This window comes from Haliotis cracherodii, unplaced genomic scaffold (genome assembly GCF_022045235.1).
Source record: "Haliotis cracherodii isolate W230 unplaced genomic scaffold, xgHalCrac1.p SCAF_1, whole genome shotgun sequence".
NCBI lineage: Eukaryota > Metazoa > Mollusca > Gastropoda > Lepetellida > Haliotidae > Haliotis > Haliotis cracherodii.
In genome coordinates, this window is record NW_027266264.1 from 36,146,908 (window position 1) to 36,166,357 (window position 19,450).

General features: G+C 37.9%; 1 protein-coding gene across 1 annotated transcript in view; it reads right to left on the minus strand.

The window, feature by feature from the left end:
- LOC139477114 (death-associated protein kinase 1-like) overlaps positions 1–19,450 on the minus strand; it is a 165,964-nt gene that overhangs the window by 23,237 nt on the left and 123,277 nt on the right. The window contains exons 10-11 of the mRNA XM_071259664.1: positions 6,759–6,878; positions 1,060–1,158 (exon numbers count right to left, since the gene is read on the minus strand). Coding sequence (XP_071115765.1) covers positions 1,060–1,158; positions 6,759–6,878 — 219 coding nt within the window. The remainder of the gene's footprint in view (positions 1–1,059; positions 1,159–6,758; positions 6,879–19,450) is intronic.

Genomic DNA, 19,450 nt, shown 5'->3' on the forward strand with positions numbered 1-19,450 from the left:
CAATACCACTCGACTATTCTGCCTTCCCCGACCCTACCCGCCCCTCCAACACACACACACACACAGGTGTGGCATTCACACAGGTTATTACTGGCAGTGTTGGCTCTGATTACTATATCCTGATACCTCTGTGTTAACTGGCTGGTGTGACAATGACAGCAGCCACATACTTTGTAGGCAGGACTGTGCATGATTCAAGCTGTCAACACGGGCTAAAGTTAGGATTACACTGTCTTTTGTGAAAGTGTTAGAACGTCCTGACATGACAAAACCTTGTACACCTGTCTTAATCCTTGCTTTTCTTCCCAGAAACATCAGTTTCTTATTGTTTAAAAAATTGCAACAAAACTAATTCATTGAAACCAATGAGGAAATGTGTACGACACTGATCCTTGGAAAATCTTGCAAATATTAACTGAGTGAGTGTGTGAGTGAGTATGATATTACGCCGCTTTTAGCAATATTCCAGCAATATCATGGCGGGGGACACCAGAAATGGGCTCCACACATTGTACCCATGTTGGGAATTGAACCCGGGTCTTCGGCGTGACAAGCGAATGCTTTAACCACTAGGCTACCAGACCGCCCCAAATATCAACTGACAGAGCTGTGATCAGGAGACAGGAAATACCCCCATGACATGAGAATGAATAACATGTACTGTCCAGAAGGGCAAGCATAACATAGTTCCTTCAAATTGAACTTACTACTCTTGATGAGTATAGTACGAAAGTACAATAATACAGTTGCACCTCTTCTTTTAATTAAGTCAGATATAAGGAGTCAGAGCAAGTAAAACCTTTTAATGGACACACACATTCTTCATTGACACTGGACAGTGAAGGGTTAAGTAAATGCATAGACCAATGCCAACCCCATTTAAAAGGAGTACACATCACTCAGAACTGTCTTAAAGGACTCTCCCTGTTATCTCAATCACTTTACAGTGTTAGCCAAACACTCATCCACTAGCTTTGACCTTAGCTCTGACCCACCTCCCCACCCTTAACTCTGCACAATCATCTTTGTGTCTGAGCAAACAGAGTCCCTCATCCTCACCTTATCTCTAACTCCCACATCCACACCCTTGGACTGCAAGAACTTGATGACATCCACGTGGCCTCCGCTAGCTGCCATGTGTACTGCAGTCTCACCATGCTGAAACAACAAACATCAGTTCTTATCTGTTTTCAGTTATTTCCTAGAACTGCCCCCATAGTGGTGAAGAGGCTTCAATGTTTTGCAAATGACTGTCCCTTGTGCACGAAACCTTTATAACCCGCTGAATGCAACTAAATCAGGAAGACTTTTATAAACCCCTTTGCAATAATACTTGCTGCCCTTACGAACTCATTTCCATACAAGCTGCATGCATTGAATTGTATGAGAGGTCGCTAACATTCCATGTATTTTGTCATGCATGTGTTAAATCAGACCTGACATCATCTATACATCATCAAAAAGTAAAGCCCCCGGTGAACATATCTGTCAAACCTGACATATTCAATCATATAAGAAACTGTGAAAGCAAGATGTCTGTGATGGCTGCTACTTCCTGCTCTATCCCAGCTTACCCCGAAACCAATGCAATGTTCATTCTTTGTGTCACACAAGACAAAACTTCCATAAAGGACTGCTAGTTCATCTTGCTAGCAAGATGACATACTTTCACAAGAGGGCTTGATACTTAGAAATGTCAGATGTGTAGGTGTACACTGTACATATTTCAGTCTCATGTTCACAAAACATATTCCCAGAGAGCAGCAATAACACCCAGCAGTGGCATCACATTTCCTCTGCAGGAGTTTATTTCAGCTCCTACGTCACATATTATCACAAAAACTGACAGAAGCAATGGAACAAAACACTAGAAACACTGCAGTAGGTTTCTGTTTCCTAGGCAACCAAAGTGATATCAAAGCAACTCTTCATTTACTATATTTTCTCAACAACTGTCTGTCATTATATTTGAAAACATTTGATAAAAGCTTCTGATCAATTGCTACAGCTTGTAATGCCATGCATATTCAGAACATAAGTACCACTTATGAAACTGAGTAATGAAAAAAATATATACGGTACTTGAATTCAACCCAATGAAATGACAACAGTGGATATTTGGTGTATAAGAATGTTTGGACAGTATACATCACTTGCTTGTGACATACTTTTCAACGAAAAAGTGTGACAGTCACAGATGACTTAAGTCACAACTCCACATTCATTTGAACATCTTCTTTATATCTTAGCCACCATTGTTATCATGAACATATCATAACAGTTTTGTCAGTCGTCTTGGTTACAGACTCATGCATTTTCATACATACAACTCAAATAAATCGATGCATATCACAGCCAGTACAGCTTCAATAATGAATAATATCAATTCATTGACAACTGGAAAGTGTTTTTCTGCCGATCTCAGTTACATATAGAAGATGATTGTTGGTTGGTTTGTTGTTCTAAGCCGCAACCTATATGACAGCGATCTGTAAATAGTTGAGTCTGGACCAGACAATCCAGTGATTGTTATCATGAGCATCGATCCACGCAATTGGGATCGATGACATGCTTCAACCAAGTGAGCTAGCCTGATCACCCGATCCCATTAGTCGCCTCTTACGACAAGCATAGTCGCCATATTATGGCAAGCATGGGTTGCTGAAGACCTATTCTACTCATCCATTCTAAGATGATGGAAAAGAAAGAGTTAACATGTCTCTAAATTGATATTAGTATCTGTTCACGTGTTTTTAACATTTTAAGATAATTTTACATCATGCAAAGTACTTCATTAATAATATAAGATTCAAACTATCACTTGCATTTGAAACATAAACAAAATATATTTAATCTCGTATTCATCATTTCATCAACTAGGCAAAATGTGATTTTGAAACCAATGAATATTGTTGACTCTTCCTGATCACCAGACCCATTGTCCAACTGTCTCTTTGTATTTCAAGCCTAAGTTTACCTAAGAAAGATTTTCCCATCCCTTGCAAAATATGTTGAACAAAGAAAATTAGGAAAGATGAATATTTTGTAGTGTAGACCGAGCACACAATTTCATATAAATATCCCTATAACTATTCACGATCCCTTACTTCTCTGTTCTGTCTAGCAGCTTCTTCACACCACCCTTGCAAGTTACATGGCATCAGGTAAACCAGTGGGTGATAGTGTGAGGACCAATTCACACCATCAGTGCAAAATGTAAGTCCGAACTGCATAGTCCCTGGTAGTCACCTAGCCATGAATTAAAAGCAACCTTTGTGGCCACTGTTTGCCATTTCAGTTGTCTCAAAAGACCAGTACCATGTTCATTGTAATTTCCATTGAATGTATGTATGTAATTTCCTGAATATAGAGAAAGTTTCTACCTTGGAAGATTTGCAGACTAGGCAGGCCTATTGACCTATTAATGTCACTTTCTGGGGATTCAAATCAATTTCTAGCATACAAGCTAGGTTGGACTTCCTGTCGGTTCAATTCCAGTAATAATACCAGTGGTGTTGTCACAATTGATTATGTTTGTAGCTATATTTGATCTCAATACCGTTCATAGTGACAGCTCTTTAGAGACATTGGCAACCCCAGATAAAGCATCTCTCCAGAAACCATCTGCACAACCTAGTCAATGTCTGTGTCAGGTGCATAGGCAGGTCCATCATTCAGTCAGTGCACACTGCATGGTGCTCTGATCTATTATATTCTCATTGATCATGCACCATGTATCAGCTGGCTCATTATAACTGATCATATTCTGGATCTTCCAGGAGTTGGTTACAGGAAGAACAGTATTGTCTTGGATACTGATAACTCTTCAAAGGTGAGGTGAAATGATGTTTAACATCCCGTTCAAGATTATTGATTTATATGGCAACATGCATGCATGTGTGTGCGCGTGCGTGAGTGTGTGTGTGGATGCTTGTACTAGTCTGGACTAATGCCAATTTTATAGTGCTTGTCCACTGAGATACCATGTAGCAGTTTAACATGAATACCCCAAGTAGAGACAGTATACTGACTCTGAGCTGACCAGTCCTTGTTTAAGCCCCTTAATAATGAATGCCAGGCAGGGTAACAACAAGTACAATCTATTCAACACCTTTTGGTATGACTTAGCCAGAAATCGAACCCCAGACCTTCCTCTCTCGGTCAGATGCTCTAACATTAGGTGGTCAACTTTTCTGAGATATCAGGCACCAAACATTTAAAATAATCTGCTTTCTTTCCATATTGCACTGCACTAAGAAATCTCATTCAAGGCAGTATTACCATATTCCTATATTAGAAATAGGGGGTGTCTATAATATGATCTGGTAAAAAACTAACAGAATTGAAAGACTGCAAATTTTGTGGTTTGGCAAACAAAGAAAACGATCTTTCTCAGTATTATATCCCTTAAATTCAGATCTATATGTCTCTCACAAATACTACTACGTGCATGCCTGCATGTATAAACTTACATATCTGCGTATTTGTAATACAATGAGTAAAAAGAGTCGTCAACATCATTGTTCCAAACAGGAGGTACTGGAAAGTTGAAAAATAAAATATGAACATGCGTTTTGTGTTTGTGATTTTCAAATATTATCGTATATCACTTACCTTTATAATTCTGTGATAATGATGATATATTTAATGTTTATTACCCCTTTTTTGTTTCAGCTACTCATTTGTAAAATTAACTTAAAATATTTTTTCTCAAAACGCGTTTGTTGCTTTTATGTCATCTATGCTGCTGGCCATGACAGGTCACCACTTCACCAATCGACAAATCTAGCTTTAGAATGAAAATATGACAACTACCTACCTGAACTTTATCTATAAACATTTTCAGAAGAAAATATATGCAAATATCCTAAAAATTACATTGTGTTTTTAATTAATCATTGTTTTTAAAAGTAACATTACTTTGAACAACACCATTGCCACAGGCTAATTTGCATATCACGTGACCAGACTTTTCTTAAATTTTTAAACAAATGCTGAAATCAGAACAGACTGGTGCTTTACATGTTATATAGAAATGCTACTAAAACTGCTATTGTGAGATGCACAGCAATATATATTTATAAATCAAAGTGACAGTATCACTACCTCCATGGCTTTAATGACAGCATGTCATGTAAAAAAAAAAGGAAAACTACGTTTCATGTTTTAAGATATTTTGTCGTTGAAAGTTAACCGTGACATATGTTTATCTAGTTGTGTAGACTCGTCAAAAATGAAACAGAAGAAAATATTATCAGTGTTGTGAATAATATGAGTCGGCGCTGTCACAGAATGTGGTAGAGCAGGCCCTGTGGAATGGGGTAAACAGAAGTTGTAAGTATTGGAGGGACACACAATTTCGCCAAATTTAATGTAAACATTATTGAATGAAGTCCAGATATAGCATGAACACTTAAATAGTGTAACAACAGGGGTTAACTTATTTGCATAATTCAGATATTCTATTTCCGATGACGATCGAATCATGACCGTCATATACTGACAGTCTGAAAATGATAATAAAGAAAAGTTTGGGCATATTAATACACGAGAGATATATTCTATCAGGATTTAATTGCCCATAATTAGGGGCGTATATTATACATAAGTGCATATTATACACAAATAAATATGGTAAGTAAGTTTTGTGTACATTGATCAATCGTAAGGAGCGCTTCTGGGGATTGTTCACTTGCCAATATATTAGCAAATATTGCTGTGGGTGCTTATTAGTCGAACACAGTATTTACGAAAATGATGAAGACTTCTGGGCCCTGTTCCATAAAGGGATTGAAGTGCTACGACAGTCGTAAGTCTATGTTAAATACTGGAGTTACGATGACCTTAATGATATGATTGCTAAAGGAACGGGGCCCAAGAGAAAAGGTAAAGTTTACGTATCAAAACTTAAGTAAAGTGACGAACAGAAGTAATGAAAAGAATGTATCAATGTGCTTCTCTTCCATATTACAACTGTTGATAGAGAAATAACTTGAACTCAATGAAGCTGTAAATCTATGGGTAGTATAAACATTCCCTGCATTGTGAGTCTGTTCATGGTTGAGTGAACATATATCCTGTCTCAAGTGTTATACCCATGACACATGCATACTTCAGCAGAAATTCTGTCCATTTGAATTTATGGATATGAGTAACATCTACTGACATAACTAGTCTGCAATTCAGTGAGACTTATTAGTCTTTTAACTCATGAGTAGCATACCAATATTAAAGACACCATTAAACCATAGAATTAACTTTTAATTGCTTTTCTTTTTATTAATCGGTGTGTTAAATGTTTGTCTGTCCTATTTCTGGATATGTCTAAATACCGCATGAAGTGTCTAAATTTAAACAGGATACTTTAAGATAAAGAACTGCAGAAAAGTAAATACAAGAATGTAAACACATGTGTTGAGAGAAAGGCAGAGAGATTGAACTAGCATGAAATACAAAAGCTGGATTTGATGTAAACACTGTGCAGATTACGAAGTAAATTCACAAAAACAAGCTTTAGACAAAAATCCCATTTAGTTCTCAAAGAACAAACATATTTCATGGTTCTGACATGTTTAACAAACAGGTACCCTTCATACCAAACCAATGTCCTAAAATATTTTAGGAATTTCAAGTAAAACTGTGATGTGAAACAATCAATTCCCCATACACAAACAAATACTGTTGCTGACTGTGAAGGGAATTAATATTTGAATACAGATATGTTGTCACGAGCTGGGCAAATCAATCATTTCACATACCTTATTTGCAGTGTTCAGATCTATATTATTGGCTGTTTCTGAGAGATCCTTAAGTCCATCCACATTTCCCTCTTCTGAGGCACAAAAGAGGGCAGCCATTACAAAGTTCTCAGCTTTTTCCTGAAAATAACACAAACATCTTTTTATAACATACTCTGCATCCGGCCAAATCTTGCATATTGGATTTGTTGTAGAGATTTGTTTCTGTCATGTCAAGGTTCATGTTCAGTGTGAGAGTGCATCAGTCTTCCATCGTGCTGTAAATGCTACAGGTTACACTAAAACCTATATAGTCTTGGAAATCTAAGACATCTGAATATACAAATACTGTCAAATATGTACAGGTATTTGTGTATTCAACCAAAAGTGATGAGAGAAATCCTTTGAAGGGATATTTACACATCTTGACTGACCCACATCCATGTGAACGGCATTCAATTTCACTACAAAGCACACAATAACATAACACACACAAGAATACTTGCACACACCTCGGCCATGACCAAATGCAAATATTCCCTCAATATATCACAAACTATCCAGGATCTGGTATGACCTGCGCTTCACAGGTCAGACAGCAAGATGCTACACATGCGCTGCATCGCTTCAAGGAAATATATCACTGGACCAAATATTTCTGGGCAGCAAGTGCCTCACCACTGCAAGAGGTAAATTAAAGCATAGCCACGGATACAGTAGGATTTACTAAATATAGCTTTTCAATGAAGCCTTGTGTTCAGGGCTCACTGACTGAGATAGCATAGAAATCTCCTGTAACAGTATTGACATGAAAGTCTTTTTCATTGCTTCTTACACACCAAGTCACATGCAGGGTTATAGTCCTATTTCACAACTTCATTTAATGTGTCAGTCATGATAGCAATGACTTCCATGTCCTAGCTAGCAACACAACACTACAGAAGCTAAGCTCAATACCTTCCATACATATCTTAACCACAGAAACAACTGGCCCAATTTCCAAACCTACGTGCTAACCCACAGTGTTTCTCAGTTGTCTTTTTTTATTAAACATAGGTGTGTCCAAACGTGAGTCCTTCAAACAGAAGCTGTAAAGTCAGCAAGCTTTTTCATTCTTGTTAATTCTGTATTTGCCACCAGGTTATTTGAACATGCCATGCTTGCATTGCGAGACAGCCATGTTTTTCTCTTGTCTATCTGTTGTCTAAAAAGAGTAATCAATCATAATATCAATGTAGATGATTGAAAAACACATTCTTGTTGCATGACATTTGAAAGTTGCATATTTCAGTGTGGAGGTCATGGCTATAATGACCTCCTTGATATAATCTTATCTGAGAGAAATGGAGGTACTTGAGACGTGAGACAGGAAGCATACCAGACTGACACTCCTGCCAGCTGAATGTGGTGATCACTGTCGGTCCTTCCGTCATTTCCTTGGCTGACATATTGGGAAATATCATGGATGCATTATTGATGAAGGCAGTGTTATGTAAGGGAAGCACATAAAGTTGCAAGTGTTAAGGAGGTGAGGTGAAATGGGCTTTAACGTCGTGTTCAAGATTTTTGCACTTACATAGCCATGTGTATGTGTAAGAGTGAATATTATCCTACTCTATTTTTTATCCCTGGGATGAAATTCTCTGGTGTCTGGATGATTCTCCACAGTGAATTTTAACCCATACCAGTGTGTGGCACTAAGGTAGGATACTATACTCTAGAGTAAAACTTCTTCCGGGATAATTTTTAGGTAGGATATATAATCCTTGCCACTGTAAACCCATGCAGCACTTTAACATGGATACGCCATTCAGACACAGTATACTGACTCTGAGCCTACCAGCCCATGTTTTAGCCCCATAATACTGAGGGCCAGGCAGGGTAACAACAAGTACCACCTTTGGACATGTCTTTTGGTATGATGTGGCCAGGGATTACTGAAATGATGAAATCTCCAACCTTCCACTCTCCGGGCGGATGCTCTACTACAAGACAAGTTATAAGGAAAAACGTTCCAGTGAATTCTTGTATCAGTCCTCAAACACTTATACGCTTTATGGATCATATTTGATTGATATGTGATATTTACACTGACATGTATAAACTCCAACATAGAACCATGCTAAACGCTTGCACATTGAGATGAATATCCCTTTCAATCTTAAAGAGATTCCATTAATAGCAACCTCCATCACATGTCTGATTTGAGAGCTCCCTTTCTTTTTTCCCAACAACGATATTCCTATCCACACCTATCTGACTATCCAACACCGATATTCCCATCCACACCTATCTGACTATCCAACACCGATATTCCCATACCTATCTGACTATCCAACACCTATATTCCCATTAATACCTATCTGATTATCCAACATCTATATTCCCACCCATACCTATCTGACTATCCAACACTTATATTCCCATCCATACCTATCTTACTATTCAACACCGACATTCCCATCCATCTGACTATCCAACATCTATATTCCCATCCATACCTATCTGACTATCCAACACTTATATTCCCATCCATACCTATCTTACTATCCAACACCTTATATTCCCATCTATACCTATCTGATTATCCAACATCTATATTCCCATCCATACCTATCTGACTATTCAACACCGATATTCCCATCCATGCCTATCTGACTATCCAACACCTATATTCCGACCATACCTATCTGACTATCCAGCACCATATAATCCCATCCATACCTATCTGACTATCCAACACTTATATTCCCATCCATTCCTATCTGACTATCCAACACCTATATTCCCGTCCATAAATGTCAGTCTTCATTTTATTTTTGCTTGTACTGAAAATGTTGCACAAGTAAATTACAAGTATTTCAAGAAGTCCCATAATGTGTGTAATCCACTTCCTGTTGAAAGTGTAACCTTGCACACACAAAAACAACAACTAATTTGTTCAAAGTTAAAAACTGTCTTGATCTACTTGAGTGCAATGAAAACTACATTCTGTCCAAACTTACAGTTGAAGGAAATATTTCTTTCATAATTACACAAGGGAGTTCACACAACACACACAAGACAGACACAATCAGTGGCCTTTGCTGTGCCAAACTTTCAAGGATACACCTTTTTAAAGGTAGTCTTGTTTTGCATGCTTTTCTTGTGGAATTGACACCAGCCTTTTGTTTCAATGCCGTGATCTCTGGCCTTATCAAAACAATCCTTTCTTGCTTCACAGGAAAGGCTTTGCTGTTTTGTTTGTTGGCTTTTTGTCTTCATTAAGGAAACTACACCTTTCTGAGGCCTGAATATAGTTGGCGTAATTCTCCAAAACACAAATGGAGTGTGGTGGAAAATCAATAAAATATAATTCATGTGATGATAAATCAAACTGTAGACCATGTACAGTTTGATCTCCTTAAATACAATATTTCTCTAAGGTGTAAGTCTCAACACCTACAATTCATCACATCTATTCTGAAATAAATAGTTGTGCCAAGTTAAACTAACTACTGTATGTACATATTGTTTTGATCAGGAAAATCCCTGGCAACAGTATATAACTTAAAATAATATCAACTACATAAGCATAGGTTGTGATATATGACTGTGCTCCCATGTCTTAGTGAACATATCTATATGAAGTGTACGTAGTAATGGGTTTCTATTCCGTGTATGCTAGCATTAGGTTTCACATACAGCTCCCTCCATTGCTGTCCCTTGTGTTGCCGCCAGGTCACCCTTGGTGTTCACTAGTCATCTCTGAATGTCAATATTGTCTGTATATTGTATCTCCGGGGAATCATTTCTATATAAGACATACAAAATACGCAACTCATAACATTATAAAGTTATAGTCAAATTCTAAGAACTTGACAAATACAGCCCATACACCCCAAAATAGTAACATTTCTAGGAAGACATCAATGACAGCCTAATTCCTGGGTCTCTGAAAACATTTAAAATATTCCTTAAACTTGGATATATTTTTCAAAAACTCTCTTATGGCAGCATTTTATTAACATATGTCGTATCTTCACTTGTCAAGTGGTTCAAGGGCAGGCTATATTCTACAGTTTGGACAGTGTCATTGTGTGATGCTAATATGCCATTTGCTCTTTTGCTCCTAGATGTGATCTCAGGAGATATCACCAGAAAGATAGATCAACTAACAGTGGTCTTATTAAGTATGGGACTATTCCATGCAATGTGCATACACTACATCCACTTCACTGTAACCAACATTCTCTAATAATGTACTGTGTTTCTATTATCAACACACATACTGTATACAGTCTGTCATTGTAACAAGCTTATAGGCAACATTAGAATGACTAACACCCTTTGAGAGCAAACTACTTCAACTGGTTGAAACATTATTTTTATTGATCATTTTGTGCTAAGCCATTGAAGTATTTTACATAACTGTATAACTAGCAGCTCAGCTATTCAGACACTCTGAAACATCTGTGTATCAAGGTGACATCTACCTGTTGATTGAGAGCATCCTGCTAACTTCCTTACCATGTCACCAAGCCTACGTTCCTAAAAACAACAGACATCTAAGAAAAGCACCAAGGAGTGACACATCAGAAACATTGATAACAGGATAGTCATAGTCTGGTTCATGGATACACATACCCCATGAAGCTTTCCTAATAGAAAATCTTCACCTACAGAAGAAGCATGTAGGTAAAACTAGAGCTTGGTCATATTAAAGATTCACAATTAAAAAAAAAGTGTCATAAATTTCAAGGCAAATGCCAGAAAAAAATCACTATTGAACTGTTTATATTAACCTACTTATGCGTAAAATAACACAATAAATTATTTCTATCAAGTGAAAGAAAACATCTCCAGTTCTAATGAATTAGGTCAATAACAGTCACTGGGGAGGAATTTATGATAATCTTGATTTCCTTGCTTCACAATCATAAATCATCATAACCCTGAAGTAGATAAAGAGGCTGTAGCCCAGGGACATGTGGAGATTCCTGCATCAAATACACTGCCTTGAGCTCTTGTGATGTCACAGGACCCTACAGTATCTACATATCAGTGTGCATGGTACAATATAACACTTTGCAAAAGGTTTCAATGCAGTACAATTACTACTTGTCAATGTCAAATGATACTACTGTTTATCTGGAGTCCACTAAAAACACCAATATCATGGGCTGAGGTTCACCACTGAACATGTATATATAACAACATTATTCTGTTACTCTTTTGTCACAAGCGGAGTCCCAAATCAGTTCAGCTGAAAAATTGCTGATGCAATGTAATTTTTAATTCACTCACTGACTCATGAAAAGAGAGAGAGATGCAAGGTAATTTGGAACCATTGTTTATGGTGACAGAATAACATTGGATACCCCCTGTATCGAGTGCGCAATGTCACAGAGGGGTGCACCATAAATGGTATCACAATTCACCCATGTAAGGAATCTAACCTAGGCCTTGGCATAATCTGGCAACTACGAAACCCTATGGCTCTACATTGCATATATAAAAAACAATTCTCAAACAATTACCAAACAATAAAACAACCGAACAAGTATTAAACGTCTGAGACCTGCATCACTTCGGGCTTTCCTCCCACATTATGCTGACAAGCTGTGATATAACTGGAATACTGTTAAAAGCGGCGTTAAAACCAATTCACTCTCACTCATATTTATGTAAATTCTGCTATGATCATGTCATACTTGATTATATATGAAAACTGATGACATTTACATAGTAGTTTCTACTGAGACAATACGAAGACTGTGGGTATACTTGCTTGCAAGAGTATCCTTATCCAATCTCAATTGATATAGAATAATCGTATTAGGATATTACATTGTGAATATATGCATAATAGTATGAATAATTGGACAATTATCACAGTGGGAAAATTCATGCAAACACCTTAAGAATGATTTAAACAGAACCTTACTTAGTGTTCACAATGTGCTATAGAAATGTTGTGCTAGTAGTTTATATTCTTCTTCAAAGATTTTATTTACTCCGAAATATTGATGTTGAGTGTCATAAATACATGAACTATGTAAATTCTACATTCAGTTATTCAGTCCTTGGCTAACACAGACTCTATTCCTAATAAAAAGTCCTGCATAAATGCAGTGTGAGCCTCAAAACGTGACACTGTATGCCTAATACAGTTCACGATGAAGTCATATAATGTATTGAATATACATATACCTACACCAAACATGTTGTGGTTATTGACCAACTACAGATTAATATGACAAAGGTCTCACATTTTCTCCACAGTCAATATCTTCAGTGACATGGACAAAATATATATCGTCGGTGCCTTGTAGTTGATACACTCTTATTCCTGAGCAAAGATTGTCAGTAACATTAATTATGTATCCTTCGGTTGTCAGCTAGCCAAACTATGAGACTTCAGGACGTCAACAACTTTCTGTTCATTTTCAGAGGACCACAGGGCAGAACAATCAGACACGTAGTCATCCGTAGGCATGTGAGAAATAACAGTTGTTTGGCCAGAACTTATACATATACTTAACCTATAACGGTAGTTTTAACAAGCATCTTCATATGTTTTAACAAACTCTCTCAATCTGAGTAGATATAATTAACTTAATGTTTTTCATATCAACGATAAAACAATTTAATATAACAAGTAATTTATGATTTAATGTTGATGCATCTGTGTGTGAAAACAATTCTGTGAACAGATCTTTGTACAATAACTCGCTGAATAGATCCTTATAACATAACTTTATCCTTTTGACTTCTGTGCATAAGATTTTGAAACTCATACACGTCACTGTCCATTGCACGCACTGGGCAAGCTGTATTGCCCATTGAACGCATTAGGCCAACGGCCTGCCCAATACATGCTGGGCAGTTGCACAGACTGGGTGTAACATATATATTGAGAAAAAATACTTAAACTGGTTATCTGGATCTCTGCCAATAACAGCAATTACCATTGGAATGGGATAATTATGGCCATAATTACATACAAACTTAATAATCTCATAAATCAATGGTAATTACACATGCATTACACAAGGATGCAACACACACAGATTGTGGATTGAAATGGAAAAATGATAACCCTGAACTTGCAGGTGTATTATCCCATATTTCCTCCTACAACTGATCAACTCTGATATGATGGATGTGACCTCCTGTCATCATGCTTGTTAGGGGAATCAGGGTGTATATTACTAAACTGTCACTCACACTGACAGCCGCGACTAAACCCAATTAGGTCTGGTATGTAGTGGTTAGATGACAGCTGTAATTGAAAAGTTGTTACGGGAAATTACCACATTTGACTGGTCGTCATTACTAATGTCAGATGAGTCCATGTGTATGGGAGACTTGGCTTATGGAAGAATAACTCACTCTTCACTTAATCCTTGGTCACAAATCAATATATCATTTGATAAAACCACATTTACGATAGGCAGTCTGCCGTGAGCATGACTATTGCCTCAATTTATACCTGAAAGTAATCCTTATGGCTTTAGCTCTGATAGGTTTGTTGACTGTGCGATCTGAACAAGGTTACTGATTGAGGGTGGGTGCCTGGGTTTATGATCCATTGATGGAGGTTTGTCGTGAGGGAACAGATTCTATGGACAGTAAGGTGGTTGGGTTTGGGACAATCATATATTGAGGACTTAGAGCTCATCTGATGTATTGTAACCATGTCTTTATTTTCACTTTAGCTGGTTCACTTACCCCTGAGTTCAACATATATTTAACACCTACTTCAGTAACTTCAAAATGCTGATTCCCATAGTGATAAGAGCATCAGGTAGACACAATGCTAGCTGAACATTGATTGAGTGCAGGGTGATCAGGTGGAAAGACCACATGGTACGAGCACCTGGTCAGATGAATCTCCACTGTGCCCTGGCAGATACAGTGTGTCATCACAGAGGCTGCTGTGGAATGATCAGTAACCAGCTTGACTATCACACTCCGAAGTAGACATCATTGGTCATATCCAGCTAGGCCACAGCTCATTTCGGACAAGTAGTTTTTGTAAAGTAACTTGGAAATCAACTATTCTCCAGAATTTTGCTAGTCTCAGGCTAACAAGTAGCATGTGTATGCCAGATATTGATGACAAATTCCTGGCTATGCCTATACAACCCCACTCAAACCTCTACATACTTATACTTCTCATCATTAGACAAAACATTTTGGGAAAGATTTATGAAGTGTGTTAAATATTACATACATTATTACTTAAATTCTTTTAAGTGAACTTTCGACAATTATATTTGTCGAAGCCATGCGTTCAAAAGTCTCCATATTTATTAAACCCTCTCCTCCTATTATCGCCTTATCTTAAATTTAAATTGAATGACAAAATGACTAATGCGGTTTTTATCTGAACGTTGATACCATTCAGTGATCATGTCCTCACAGGCAGCCATTTCCTGGCAACCTGACTATGGTGATTTTATCCAGGGATCTGGTCAGCAGATCAAATACCCTATCTCCCCTTACCACTACCGTGACCCACTTACTCATGGTAGATCATTAAATCTCAGCCCACACACTATTGTAGCTGTGTGAACAGTATCTGTACCTGGATGTTTACACAGGGGAACATACAGTTAACACATGGACTAATCAAACAGCCTATATAGCCGTATGAGTAAGCAAGCCTCTCCGGGGGCTGTGGGTATGTCAGGGTTCCTTGACATCCGACAGTACATACACCTGCTTGTCAGGAAGTGCAGCCATGTACTGGAGCTAGATATAATAACATGTCATTGTCAACTACATCATTCACAATAGGATGATACATGAACCGTAACATCATTCTTTAGAGATACTTGGACACAGAAAGTCCCACCATCCCCTGCTGGGCATTGTGACATGTGACTGTTTCTGTTTGAAAGGCATATAATCTTTTATATATACATATATACAATAGATCACATACACATTTATTTCAGAAATAAAAAACATGAGGAATAATTCACCATTTCAAAATATGACAATCAAAACCACGTGACATTGACAACTATTGCAGATCATTCGTGACTTCTTCAAAGAATGTTGATACATCAAATCATAAAATTGTTCAGCCATGTAAAGAATACTTCAATGAGCCAGCTGAAGCCGATGGCTGATCATGCATGGCGTTCTTAACTGTACAATACAAACAGTCAGTATTCCCAGTGAGTCTCACCTCTTGGATGTAATCTGTTTTCTGCCAGAATGAATTGATAACTAGACTTTCACCGCTAAGAAATTTCTTTTCAATGCCTTGCCCAATTCATGTTAATAGTTGTTACTTTGGTTCATGTGGAATGGTGGACTGAAAACATGAAGATTAATGTGGTTGATGAGGATTCAAAGTCCATTTGGCTGCCGTGTGTAACAATGAAGTATCTTGTATTCTCTTTAATATGCCCAGGGACTACTCAAGAAAACAGTGTCACAAATAACATTCCTCCTGTCAAACACTGTATTAAAGAAGGAAAAGAAACTGGATGAAACTACAGTCCAGTCATGGCCTGATCTCTCAAATGGATGATGGAGTGATATTTGTGTGATCAAAGTGATCTCGACAACTCTCTGTCCAGACACACAAAGCTGTCAACTATGACACCTCTATAACTGTCTGGTTACTGGACGCAGACTGATAATAACAATAACAATGTAATTCTGTCTCATAATGCCTTTATGGTGAATTGAGGTGAGGGGATGGGAAGTGAAATGGGGTTTAACATTGCGTACAAGATTATTGCACTTTTATTCATGCATGTATGTGTGTGTGACTGCTTGTACTAGTCCGGATTAATGCCTATTTTATAGAGTAAGCCCACAGATATACCATGCCGCTGTTTAATGTGTCTTGAATATCCCACTTTGACACATCATACTGACTCCGAGTGGACCAGCCCTTGTTTTGGCCCCTTTATGCTGAGCGCCAGGCAGGGTAAAAACAAGTACCATCTTTTAACATCTTTTGATATGACATCGCCAGGGATCAAACCCCAACCTTCTGCTCTTAGAGCAGACGCTCTACCATGAGACCATGGAGGGGGTCTCTTTTTTTCTTTATTGCAAGCACACATGTTAAATTGTATATCCTGCTGGGGAAGTGTTTGTCTCTACACTCAATCATTCCTATGATGTTGGGATGTACACCACCAACTGTGACTTCACTGTTTTGAGTGTACACAGATTTGACCACATTTCCTATTGAATGTCATGCACTGCACTGGAGCCTCTCTCACGCAGACTGGTTCCTGACTGCAGCTGTGTTGATGTGTGCAGACACATTCTGATGAATCCACTGGCCATTTTTAGCAATGTCGGATTACCCTTTTGTTTAATGCACCATTTCTTTTCTCAGTGTAGAGTGATCATTTTGTGAAGGTTTGAACCAACATACAGAACTTGGAGAAAATGCCATGAAAAATACTTGGAAATGTGATCTTGCACCTTTGAGTATTGATGTTTAGACAGTCAAAGTGCAAAAGTACTCTGGTGGATGTCTGCCACCTGAAGCATGCTGTAGTGTAGACAACACTGTGAGTGTGCAGGTGAGGACATGAAGGAACTACAGCATGGTCAATATTGGAAGTAAGGATCAGTCTTATTGCGAGGCAGGTGCACACGGCACCAGCAAACATTGACACTAACCCACAACTTGACATCAACACCCCAATAAAGTGCACTCTCATACATTTTTTGTGGCATTTCTACAGCCATCTCACTGAGACAGTGCACAAGAGAGCAGACTTTAAAAGGTTCATTTCCTACCCAAACAACATTTTTTCAATAGGGGAATGTGTCCACAATATTTTTTGTTCTCAATTTCCAGGACATTGTTTAATGTCCCCATAAGTACACTTGATGGCAGTTTGCATGATTTTGGAAGGGAATCGCATTATGAAAACATTTTATAGGTAAACTTTTGGCTGTGGTTCACCTGACTGAGATACAAAGTCCTCTAACAAGATATGCCAAGTATGTGACTGGGAAGTGAAGCTCAGGCTCCTGGGTCTCCCCTAGGCTCCACACATCACTGATCTGTGGCAGGCAATTCACCCTTCTCAAGCCAATCAACTCCAGAGGGCTTCCAGTAAGAACCTTCATGAATATCTCTGAAGATCTGCCTCATGTTTGTGGAGAATGAGAATGAGAATCCATCTATTTAATTTCACTTCACCTATGACAGAAATCGTCTGTTTTATGACCTGAACTTGTCACCTGGATGTGTTAGGAAACAATGTTGACATACTGTCACAAAAAGTAAAACAAACTGCTCCGAGTGAATCTTGTTTTTCACATAAAGTAGTTAATTAATGTTGACATTTAAACGTGTTGAACAAATCAACATAAAATCAAATTTGACTCAATGCAGATCAATCAAACAGTCAGGGTAATGTATTTCAACCATGTAAAATCATGACTTAGGTGCACAGTGAAAAAACTAGCTGAATAGTTGGGTCAAATACAGAGAGCCAATCGTAAGCATTCAGTATGCTTATCAAAATATTTGACAGTACCCCATGCTGAATGTTAAGCAGTAGAAGTGAAATACAATTACATGTCAAATCAAGAGGACATATATCAAGTACCTGTGATCTCCACTTCACATAAGGAAACAGGTCTCATTACATGTGACACGTTGATTAAAGAGGAAATGTAAATAAATCTTTCCTCTTTACCTGCTTTTCCTCATTAAGGAGATAAACAGTTCTTTTCAACTTGTGTTAGTTCAGAAGCTTTTATTAATTTGAAGCTACAGCAGCATCTTAGTTTGTTTTAAACCAATCATCCCCAGCGCAGTCCTTAAACTGAATCTGCAAAGTGTTTGGAATCCTCAATGTGATATTCATCATCTCTTATGGTCTTAAACAGCAATATCTGTAATCAGATACTAGGAGAGATGACCGAATTAAGCATCAGGGAACATTTACTAACTCTGTGCCAAGTTAGATTTGCCTCATTTCTAAATTCTGTGTTGACTATCAAACATGTACTTATATTGTGGGCCGGTTTGCATATTTGCAGTGTAAACATATCCTTTCCCAAACCTGTTTGGAAGAAAATATATCCAGTATTATTCACGCAAGTGAAATAGTGAGAAGCCGCCATGGGGGCTATTGTGCGTATCGGTTGTTTTCCCTCCCATGCAGTGACAATCATCATATGCTGTCTCCAGGCATGTACTGCGGGTATTTTTGGCAACACGGACATGACTCCCACCAAGGTGTGACAACATGTCCGTCTCCTCTCTTACCTAAATCATGTCGTCTTTAAACAGAGGGTGGGACCCCCGTACTCATTTCTTTAGGATTTTACACTACCAAAGCTTTCCTCATCAAAACATACACTGAAACCTCCAACAAAACATCTTTCTGGGCGTGTAAGCTTAACTTCAATATACAGCAACCTATTATTTGCCGACTGCATCACGATCTAGGACAGGGAGTCATTAATCACATGACTGATTCCTGACTCATGCTTAGGTCCTGCTTGTCAAATATGATTTTCAAAGTTGAGAATTTACTTTCAGGATTAAGTAGTGTTTGGATGGGCATTATAAGCAGTAATTTGATCTGAACAGATGAAATTAGATGCATATGGATGAAATTGGTGACTTCGGGGTTTATAATATTCAGGATTTGGGATAAATGACTTTCATATTAAGAAATTTATCTTTGGTAAATAACTTAGCTAAATGTTACCTTCATCAATGGTGA